Below are 12305 nucleotides of genomic sequence, written 5' to 3' on the forward strand. Positions count from 1 at the left end.
AAAACAGGGGTTCACGATTAACACGGTCAAAGGTAACACTAAAATCAAGGCCAATCATATGAACTTCAGGAACTGGCCTTTGTTGATATGAAAAGAAATGTAGAAAAGAAGGTCTAGAGGATTTTAAAGTTCACAAAGTTGTTTGTATGTGTGCGTGCATGTAAGAGAGAGTTGGAGTTATTCTACAATACACAAGTTCGTTTTTTTCTTATTCATGTTTTTAAAGTTTCACTTTTCTCTTACAGGATGGTTTGCACCATGAAGTGTTTAAAAACGTTCGTGCTACTGATAATGGTCGACGCATTGGCCAGCGCCATGTCAAATTGTACCAGGTAAGGGTTGCCTGTCTATAAATCAGCATATATATATATACATATAAATAATGCATATATAAACATACATATTATGATTACGTGTTTTAGCCTCTTAGATATATCACATCTAATACATAAAGTGGCTCATGTGAATTACTCAAATTCATACAACTCTTAAGAGTCCTATATCTTTTTATACTGACCAAGACAGCATCCGATGCTATTTGAACCCCATGAAATTCCATATACAGTAATTTCCACTAAAAACTTATTTTGAGTGTTCATAGATGAGGAGAATCTTATAACAATATTTAAACATATCGCAAACTCCGATAGTCTAGTATGCCTAATAAAGGTTTCATTTCTCAATGCTGATGTTAAAGATACAGAGCGATATATTCATACCCCGCTTTATGTTCTAGCGACGGCAACACTCCGCACTCCCGTAAGAAGCGTCTGATCTTTCTCACGTCGGAGAGGAGATTGACGCTGCCACCGACTACCCTGTTGGTGTTGACGCCCACCCTGAATCTTCCAGTGGCCAGGAACCTGCCGACGGGTTACGGCGCTTCCATGACCATCTCCATCCCCTTCAAGAGTAAGGCTCCACTGGCTATGGTAACAAGAAGCGGTTAAAAAGTGGTTAGGTGCCTAAAATGCCGGTTGAAAATGGACACACAGTTTTGTTTACTTTGTTAAGATGGCTTGTCTCTCTTCCCATACTTCCTCTCGCTAGAAAAAAAAACACCTTGGTTGACTAAGTCCTCCAGCAGATCTTCTAACTTTCTTTGGTACTTATTAAGGTTTACCACACAAACTGGTCACATTAGCATTTTAACAAACGGAAGTAAGACTACTCTGGTATGATTAGCAGAGTCTAAATTATGTCCAGTAGAAGGACCAACAATTAGCATTTCTTTTCATGAAGTCATTACAGACTCAACCGGGTTGCTTGCTACTTCAGTTCATGTTCTTCCATATTCTGTTTTCTCGACATTTCACAATACAGAAGACGCGTAACCTCATTTTCTGACAACGTTCGACACATGTTATACCAAACCATAAAATCACTATTTAACAGATTAACAGAGGATTTAAACTTACTTTTGACCACCTAGGGGCTAGACGCACCGTCAAAAAGCCCCTGTCCGGAGAGAAGCTCCGGGCAATCTAAAGAAGAAGAAGAAGAACTTTTGATCTTAAGAGAAAATTGGGCAAACATTTGGAAATCTATAAAGTACATTTATGGATACGTGATGTGCTCTATCACAGAAAAAATACAAACACGAGATTTAAAGTTTATATGCTCCTTTCTAAGAGAATTGTAAAATAGTTACTTGAGCCATAACGCAATGTCTTCGCGAACATACTCGATGATTTGGCACAAAATCCTCTGGTGGTACACCTTGAACTTCTATTACCAATGTTTTGTTAATCAAGCACACACACGCATATATTCTAAGCACCCAGCTATCCTTGACTGAACTATTGCAAGATATCTTATTTTTTTCATAAATTTCTCAAACCATTTTGTTCTCCACATAAAACTGAGACAAGACCATCGCGATCAGTACTTGATTTTTCTCTCATGATCCTCTTGGGATGCTGTCCAGATGCTATATATTGAATATTGTTCACTTATGTTTCAGCTTTATAATATCTCTGTTTATCACAATTTTCTTTAGAATTAGGATGGTACAAAGCCAAAGTGTTTTGTACTCCAAAAGTGTCCATTCACTGCAATTTGGTTGTTGGGTTTTTTCCACCACTCTTAAATTGTTGACCTTCTCTTGATTTTTTCTGAAATTCAATTCTGCAGCTTCACAAAACAATAACAACTTGATTATTTCTAAATTGACAGACTGTTGCAAAAAAAAAAGGTAGTTTTATCATCAAAGCTTCTACCCAGGTGCAAATTTGAATGACGAATACTGATTTTAGGCTGCTGCCACTCTCTGCTGTTTAAACTCTTTAACCCCCGATGCTATTTGGAACTTTCCCCCCTTAACCCTCAAGCGTTTTCCGTTTTCAAGCGCATTTCACAATAATTTTTTTTTAGATCGCGCAGACAGCCTTAATTTGGTCCCATTATTTTGTAAAATGCCTGAAGTTTCTCATACAGTTATCAAAAAAAAAAAAGAAAAAAAAATGAAAAAAAATGCAAATAGCAGCTTTTTGCAACAACGTACCGGTACGTCCATGGGGGTTAAGGGATGAGTTTTGTGAAATGTACCAGTATGGCCATTGGGGGTAGAAGGGTTAATTGTGACTGACACACACCCAAATGACTTGAGCATATGACTTATATTTCAAGGCTAACACTAGCAACTTCATCTAGCACTTACCACTTGGACCTTCAAATTGACATCTAGCACTTACCACTTGGACCTTCAAATTGACAGAGGACACAAACTTCAACACACAAAAATGAACAGACAAGGATACAGACATCCCATCAATTAATACAACTTTACAGATAATTTTTTTAGCTACAACACCAATGGATTGTAAATCTCCAATACAAATGTCCTCATTCAGAAATTTCACCAATAAATATGACAATTTCTATGAAAATTGTATTTTTCCTAACATACCACGAACCACTCTTTAGGATACCTGGAGCTCAAAATTTCACCAATAAATATGTTGCATACTACAGTACAGAGGTAATCATTTGATGCAGTGTCTTCTACACCCCTCCAATGGAAACTTTTAAATTACACTAATGTATCTAAGATAGTATACCACTACCTAGGTTTCGGGAATGCTATTCCAAATGCACACTGAAAGCAAGCTCACGGTAACCATCTATAGGAATTGTGAACGTAAGATAGTATTTATCCTACAAACAAATTACGACTAATTATCAAGAAGTTGTCCAGTACGTGAGCATAATTGTTTCCAGCTTTTTTTGGGGGGAGATTATTAATGTAACTCGCTTAACGCCATCAAATGTCGTCGATACCGAGATTGAAAATACACAACAGTGACACAATACCTCCAAATCTATAGCGAGGAAAAACCAATATCTTATACAGAAAAGAATACAACAGACATAATGACCTTGCAACAATCTATGTAGCACTTATAATATGGCTATATGACTCTTCCCCCTCCCCACTTTCCTTCCTTTGCTTTGAAAAGGATTGATAATGACCTCAAAGATAGACCTGACATGACCTTTTCCTCACAGTTTCATTTGATGACCTTGGTGTGACCTCTGAAGAAAACCCCTGGGGACTGTGGCCTGCATTCTTTAGGAAGAGACGTGACACACAATCCCTCCCAGGCATTAATTGGGCGGGTGGAGACAGGTAAGATTACAAGGTCGATTAGATTTTATTTCAAAAGAAAAATTTCCATTAATTCTGTGGGAAATTGTAAAAAAGTTACAACCGGCTCAGATTGATCGATTGATTCGAGGATTTCTGGCATGAAATCAATCAATCAATCAATAGGGGAATAAAAGAGGGAAATTAAGATAATTTCTTAGGAATGGATTGGCAAATGACGGCATTCAAGTGGGTTTTGATGTGATCTTCAGTGGATTGATTGCGAAAGAGAATCCTCCAGTTGGTTATCAAGGGTTACGCGTAGAGATAAAACAGCTTTCAAGACTTTTCCAATTGAGTAAAATAGCAGATAAGACTCTCACAATTGGTTTTGAAGATGTGTTTAACAACTGTTCTTATGTTTTTGAAGCAGTAAGTAGTAAGTTTGCGAATGGTTCATGTGGGGAAATATTGAAAAGAAAAGAGCTATCAATAGCTACTACAGGCGCCATTACTTTTACTTTACTTTGATGGCTGCTTTTCCGGTCCCATACAGTAGGGAAACCCCCCCCCCCCCCTCTACAGGACCTCCACTGTCATTTTACCTTGTTCGTTCAGAGTATTTAACGTTTCATATCGCGTATTGTTCATTTACTGTTAAATCGTCACTGTCAAAAGACACGTGAAATAAGAAAGTCTTCAGTTTCCTCTCGAAAGCCTTAATGTCTTCAATCATTCGAATGTTTCGTGGGAGCTTATTACATAGTCTCAGGGCAGCATATTTAAAGAATCTGAATGTTTTATTTTATCTGTCCGCATAACTTAAAGTCAACTCCCATTTTATTTTGAATTATAAATCAAACCCTAAAATCTTAAAACAAGATTTTCTTTGAACCTCTTTCATTCACAGGAACTCAGTCATCATCATAAATGATAAAATACTCGGCACTGTCGATTGTAAAAAGTACTATTTTCAAGCAACCCTGAACCGGACAACTGTACAATCTTGACTTTTACCATAAACTAAGTACTTCCTACTAGAAATGAAGAATTCCAACTAGAATCTTAAAAATAACTAGCTTACTCCCACTAGGCTATCAAATGACCAATCCCATATTTCGATTCTTTAGCCAGCATTTAGACAAGATAAGATTGCTAAATCAATAATTAAAATACATCATGGTCCAGCTACTCATCCGATTCTCTTTTCCTCCTTCCTTTTTTCTCCATTTTTCCCTGCAGGGAAATGTTGTACCAAATAGCAGAAGAGGCTCTTCACAACATGGGCTTGGACGGGAAGGCCTGCCTACTGAGGGCCATATGCGAGGTATTCCAGCTACCACTAACCAACCACGGATTCTTTGGGGAGGTTCTTGAATTGTTCCTAAGGTATGGTTGTTGCAAAAATCTACTCGTTGTGTTGAAAATAGAAAAAAATTATGGAAAACATATTAAAAAAGACTATTAATCACAATAGTAGAAGCTAAGAATCCTGTCGTTAAGTAAAACGACTTTTAAATGGCATTAATCGTGCCTAAGAATATTACATTCTTGGATGATTAACCTAAAAATCTCTATTTATCTTTAGCGCCAGCAGAGCTCCTCACGCGGATAAGCGACTAGAAGAATACACAAGAGCTGAACGAATTGGAAGATCGAGTGGAGAGTGCTTCGAATATCACGAAGCTTGCCAGTGGTCTCTATTCACAAATCCAGGACAACTGCACTGGAAGTAAGAGCTTAAATAATCCAAATATACTAAAAGTCTTCTATTGCATATCTTTAAAATTTAATCGAGGGGTGGCGGTAATTTTAGAGTATAGAGTACAACTTACCCTTTACAAGTAACCAAGGTCTGGGAGTAGTCTTCAAGGGTAAAACTTATCTTTTAAGACTAATTGAGATTAAGAAGTAATCTTAAACTACAAACTTATCTTTTAAAACTAACCGAGGCTTGGGAGTAATCTTAGACTACAACCTATCGTTTAAAACTAACCGAGGCTTGGGAGTAATCTTAGACTACAACCTATCTTTTAAAACTAACTGAGTCTTGGGAGTAATCTTAGACTACAAACCTACCTTTTAAAACTAACCGAGGCTTGGGAGTAATCTTAGACTGCAGCCTACCTTTTAAAACTAACCGAGGCTTGGGAGTAAGCTTAGACTGCAACCTATCTTTTAAAACTAACCGAGGCTTGGGAGTAAGCTTAGACTGCAGCCTACCTTTTAAAACTAACTGAGGCTTGGGAGTAATCTTAGACTGCAGCCTATCTTTTAAAACTAACCGAGGCTTTGGAGTAAGCTTAGAGTGCAGCCTACCTTTTAAAACTAACCGAGGCTTGGGAGTAAGCTTAAACTGCAGCCTACCTTTTAAAACTAACTGAGGCGTGGGAGTAATCTTATACTACAAACCTACCTTTTAAAACTAACCGAGGCTTGGGAGTAAGCTTAGACTGCAGCCTACCTTTTAAAACTGAGGCTTGGGAGTAATCTTAGAATACAAACCTACATTTTAAAACTAACCGAGGCTTGGGAGTAATCTTAGACTACAAACCTACATTTTAAAACTAACTGAGGCTTGGGAGTAATCTTAGACTGCAGCCTACCTTTTAAAACTAACCGAGGCTTGGGAGTAATCTTAGACTGCAGCCTACCTTTTAAAACTAACCGAGGCTTTGGAGTAAGCTTAGAGTGCAGCCTACCTTTTAAAACTAACAGAGGCTTGGGAGTAAGCTTAGACTGCAGCCTACCTTTTAAAACTAACTGAGGCTTGGGAGTAATCTTATACTACAAACCTACCTTTTAAAACTAACTGAGGCTTGGGAGTAATCTTAGACTACAGCCTACCTTTTAAAACTAACCCAGGCTTTGGAGTAAGCTTAGACTGCAGCCTACCTTTTAAAACTAACCGGGGCTTGGGAGTAAGCTCAGACTGCAGCCTACCTTTTAAAACTAACCGAGACTTGGGAGTAAGCTTAGACTGCAACCTATCTTTTAAAACTAACCGAGGCTTGGGAGTAATCTTAGACTGCAACCTATCTTTTAAAACTAACCGAGGCTTGGGAGTAATCTTAGACTACAACTTATCTTTTAAAAGCAACTGAAGCCTAGTAGTCGTCTTCAGGATTACAACTTGTCTATGTTTCATATTCACAAAACACCTTAGGAAACAAGTCTTTTAATACAACCTACAAGCTTAATCTGGTGTTAGTTGTCTTTTTAAATTTACCCCACAATTGAGAGAAGTGTTCATGAATGCAACTTGTCAATGGTTGCAACTCTGAAACACAAAACTACATTGGGAGTAAGTTTTTAATAAACCTAACGAGCTCAATCTATTGCCTTATATCTTTATAAACTAACCAATACTTAAGCATTGTCTTTACTGATGCTTTTTAAAGACATCCACTCTAAAAAAAAAAGATATTTCAATTAACCAGAGACAACCGTATAGAAGCTAAGCACTTGTTCTTCTTAATTAAAGATACTGTTCATTATCTTGAGTTAAGAGGACAGAGTATTTGAGATTGAAAAATAGGGAGAATGGGGAAGTTAGTTTACAAGGAGAGTGATTGAAAAGAGTTGAAAATTTCAAGTATTTAGGATCAACAGTTGCAGAGGATGGTGATCTGGGGGCAGAAATAAACCACAGAATACAAGCAGGATGGAAAAACTGGAAAAAAAGTGTGTGGAGTACTATGCGACAGGAAAATAGAGGTTAAGTTGAAAGATAAAGGGCAGAGGACAGTTGTGAGACCGGCAATGATGTATGGAGTGGAGACGTGGGCAATAAAGAAGACAGACTTGAAGAAGCTGGATGTGGCAGAGATGAGAATGTTGGGATGGATGTGTGGGGTGACAAGAAGAGATAAGATACCGAATGAGGTAATTAGGGGTACAACAGGAGTTAGAAAACTATGAGATAAGATGCAAGAAAGTAGACTGAGGTGTTATGGCCATGTCATGAGAAGAGATGAACGGTATATTGGTAGGAGAGAGAAGGAAATGGAGGTAGAGGGAACGCGAAGGAGAGGGAGACCAAAGCGAAGGTGGATGGACTGTATCAAGGATGACCTTCAATCAAAGGGATTAACCAGTGATGGAGTGTGGGTAAATGGAGAAAGCTGGCCAGAAACATCGACCCTACATAAAAGTGGGAAGAGATGCAGACAAAGAAGAAGAATAATTCAAGATACTGTTCCTAATATTATGTGAGGGTTCAAACTTAGAATAATTATGGTGTAAAAAGTGAATGTTTAGACTAACACACAAGGATAAGGTCTGTTTATTTATTTATCCTTGGTAGGGGTACTGAGGTAGATTTATCTTTATTCTAGCCTTGTTAAAAGGCAATGGAAGTTAGACCCAGATGACTAATTAAGACATTTCAAGTTAAAAAGCAATGCTATACCTAGGTTATTAATTAAGACATTTCATGATGCTGTAAAATTTATTCTTACCTCTATCATTCTAAATACAATTTAGTGCCATTCGTGAGATCCCATGATTTGATAATTATAACCTTCACTGATCAATTAACATAGCTTAATTATTAGGCGTACAAAACGAAATTGAATCATTCATACTGTACTTTCCTATAAGATAAGTGTTATCTACAAACGTTTGTTTCCCACAGTGATGAAGAAACAGAAGATGGAGGAGATGCAAGCCAATGTTCAAAATCCCCTTCATCTACTGAGAAATCGAGCAAGAAAGAAACCTTCTTCGAGATTCCGCAAAGTCCTAAACCAGACGTGAAAAAACATAGAGTAATGGCTACTAAAAAACATACTACAGGGAACCAATTAGGGTTCATGTGAAGACGTACAAAACTAGCCATAGTTTTTTTTTTTTCACAGTATAAATGACATGATGCTGGTCATTGTTTAGTTGTAGTAGCACTAAACGTAGCTGTGAGACTGTATCGGAACCACTTGTAGTGGTGTTAAGTTTAGTATTCCTACTTGTCGAGTGTGTAATGTTCGTAAACCCTTAATAGTTTTATAGTGTGAATTCCTGTGCGATGTAGGTAGAATCGGGGGAGTGGTTGTTCGCATCGCATCTCCGAATATCTTGTTCTACCCTGTTTCGTAAAGTGTTGTTGATTACAAAAGTTGAGCAAATGAATCCTTAAATACTGCCTCATATGAGGTTGTATTATAAATCTAATGAAAATGAATAGGTTGTATTGTGAAAGCCAGTGAATGTGTTGCAGTTGTAGCATACACTAATGAGAAAAATTGTTCAAGTTGCAATGTAGATTCTGTGAAGATTTTAATGAAGATAAAGGCATTTAACCAACAAAAACTGCCATTACTTTGTTGACACAATGCATTTATTCATAAATATCATGTGTAAACAAAAAAAGACAATAAAATCTACAATGGCAACAGTCATATGCACTGGATTCTATAGAACTCCAAAAATGTAAAATATTTGAGGCCGCAACATATGCGAATGTCTCTCGGGCATTTTAATTGTATTTTTTTGCTGTTTCAAAGTGCATTTGTCCGAGCATATGTAAATAGTGTAGGAACTACGTGGTTGTATAAAGCTGGATGTAACTCATATCCCTCATAAAAGTTGAATGATGTGTTTGGTATATTTCAAAGGTGAACCTTCAAAGCTTGCTCAAGGATACGACAGAACTGAATTTGTGACAGTACAGGAGACAGCGCTTCCGGGTCTATTTCCATGACAAGATTACAACACTGAAAAAAAGCCATGACATTAATGATTATAAATCAACAAGAAAAGGCCACTAAGCTAACATCAGATCAAGCCAAATGTTACTGGATCAACAGCTCATCATCATATCTTATCATGCCAGTACTGGCCCCTTTATTTTGGCAGCTTCGTGAGCGTCCAGTAAGTTCCAGTTCACAGTCACGAAAGATACGATCTATCGTTTGCAGTGGATGACAACTTGGGCACTCAATAGATATCTGACCAAAGTGTTTTCCATGCAATACCCACACGTGCAGACATAGAAATTTTGGAAAAAAAACTGGAAGTATAGTGGTGGAAAAGGTATTAGATAGTAAGCCACAAGCTATTAAGAAACTTTTTAACTAAGAGTGTACTAATTTCCTGCATCTCAATTCCTACTTAAAATGTGATGACACCAGCTTTATTTGCCAGTTACTTCTTACAGATATGATCCAGTTTGTAGAGTTTGTTTATTTTCTAGTGAATATATCTATAACAAATGTTCCTGTTAAACTTGCTATCCCCTCTAGTGGTCGAAGTGTGTGCTGGAAACTACGAAGACAAACTCAGTGCGACTTTCTATCATCACATTTATTGCCATGAGAAGAAAACTAGAAATAGGGTCCATATGGACAAACGTTTAACGGAGTTACTCCGGACCCCTTTCTGAAAATACAGAAGACAACTAACACAAGCTCAAGTTCCCTTTCTATGGACTTTAGAAAAGTTCTTCATTAACCCATTGATGCGCCAAGTGTCAGACAGTGCCAGTATCTGTTCAAGAGACAGGAATGCCCACTGACTGGGTATTCCACGAGGAGAGTGTGAAGGGACTGCGAGTAAGGATTCAAGGAGTGGGTAGTAGTGCCATAATTAGTGAAATTCTTAGGGAGTTGTGACTCTTTCTTTGTTCAGAGGTGGAGCTATGATCATGAGCTGCATAATTCTTTAAAGATTGGAGCTATGTAATATTTTCTTTTCATAAAAACGGCCGCTCTTTTATATTTTACTTAGAATTATAGACACTTTGCATTGAAAGTAAGGCCACTTGCAGCTTTTTACCTCCTCCTCTGTTCAAAATCAAAGCTACACTCCACTTTCTTTAAAAGCTGAGCTACGATTCGCTTCGTTTACAAGCGAAGGGAAGCTCGGCTTTGCTTGACAAATTGAGCTATACTACGCTTAGCATGAAAGGCGGCTATACTCTACTTGTAAGAAGTATAAGCTTTCAAATGAGGGCACTATATCTGTTATTTATAAAAAGTGATGTTATATTTCCTTTTCTATTTTTATAGACCTAATTTCTAGAGGATAATTGATTGTAAATAGAGCAAAAACGAGTGAACAAAGTATACAATTAAGTGCAATCCAATAGAGCTATGTATATCTGCAAATAATGTAAATTTACATATAAGAAAAATAAGAGGTTTGAGGAAAAATTGTACCAGAGTTCGTGGAACAATATTGCCTGAATCAAGTCTGTACAATAAAGATCCTTTATAATTATAAGGAAAACTTACTATACACTGACTACCTTATCTGTCTCCTAGTATAACAAAATCCTTATCTACAAATACCAACATTATGCTATTCATCGGTGAACACTGTATGGTGCGAGTACGTAAATTTATTTCATTACAGGTAAATCTACTTCCAAAAACATGAAACCCTTGAATTATTGTCTAGCCAATTTAAAAAGAGGCCAAATATAACTTTCTAGGCCAACCCAAGACTTTCAAAGCCAAAATAATACTGAAAGAATCATCTTCATTGCTCACATCTCAGTTATTTCAAATGTCTGACCACCAAATTAAACCAGACCTAATTGCCTTATATGTTCCTTTCTCTGAAAAGCTACTTTCACATGGGCCCGTAAAGTAGAAGCTTTGATATCCCAGAACTGGATGCCAAAATACACTAAAAACTATTTCTTTATGCAAATATATACCAGAAGTGCTGGTGACCATATTAAAATCACAGGCCTGATTTGTTGGGGATAAATAAACTTGAAAAACTAAATGTTAACTCCCTTTTCCCATGAACAATTTAAAGTATTTGTAAGAAATTCATCCGATTGCTAAAAATAAACAAAATAAAGTTATTTTCAGGCCTGATTTGTTAGGGATAAATAAACTTGAAAAACTAAATGTTAACTCCCTTTTCCCATGAACAATTTAAAGTATTTGTAAGAAATTCATCCGATTGCTAAAAATAAACAAAATAAAGTTATTTTAAGACAATAAAGATCTTAAAATATTTTTTAAAATTTGATTTGTTAATCAGACAAAAATTTATGGTACCAATGTTCCTTCAATACACTACAGTGAAACATCCAGATACGAAAGTTTCTGTCAATGAAAAACTCATTCTACAAGACGACATACAAAGATTTTTTCGACTCATATTATGAAAAAATACTCAGGATACGAAACAAAATTTGCGTGGTTACGTAACGTATATTGAGTGATTCAAATATATTTGGATTTATTTCATCATACGAAAAAAATCTTATTACGAAAGCCCCACCGGAACGAATTAATTTCGTATCCTGAGGTATTACTGCTTGTATCCAGTGGACTGATCATTGTGAATTGTAAGTTGTGGATCCCTGGTTACTCGCTAATGTACCTACTTCGACTATTCTTTGTCAAATTCAGTAAGCAGATCTCTGATACTAATTTCTATCATTCCACCACTTTTTTTCCATTCATCACACACATCAACACTACAAATATAGTAATTCAGATTCTCACTTTCACAATTACTCATGCATTCAAGTCAAGTGTTATTGTAATTCAAGACGAAAACATCTTATTCATTACTATTGTATTTAATAAAACTGTTTCAATTGTTTATATGTGGTATTATTTTCCCTCTTTGCATTCAAATGATGCTCTAATGGTGATGTATAGAAGCTTACTATGATTAATATGATATGCTGGTAACCATATGGTTCTACCAGTCAGGGAACTAAAGAAACGTTAAGTCTGTCCATACGTAAAAGCCAGGT

The 12305-nt window shown here is 36.7% G+C and overlaps 1 protein-coding gene across 1 annotated transcript; it reads left to right on the forward strand.

Annotated features, from left to right (window-relative positions):
* The first annotated feature begins 246 nt into the window (after window positions 1-246).
* Window positions 247-11554, forward strand: LOC137625384 (uncharacterized). The gene is made up of 6 exons (XM_068356244.1): window positions 247-332; window positions 737-912; window positions 3508-3628; window positions 4829-4975; window positions 5175-5318; window positions 8223-11554. Exons 1-6 carry the CDS (start codon window positions 247-249, stop codon window positions 8404-8406), a joined length of 858 nt encoding a protein of 285 aa, XP_068212345.1. The 3' UTR covers window positions 8407-11554.
* Window positions 11555-12305: the final 751 nt, after the last annotated feature.

The sequence above is a fragment of the Palaemon carinicauda genome, chromosome 32 (genome assembly GCF_036898095.1).
Source record: "Palaemon carinicauda isolate YSFRI2023 chromosome 32, ASM3689809v2, whole genome shotgun sequence".
NCBI lineage: Eukaryota > Metazoa > Arthropoda > Malacostraca > Decapoda > Palaemonidae > Palaemon > Palaemon carinicauda.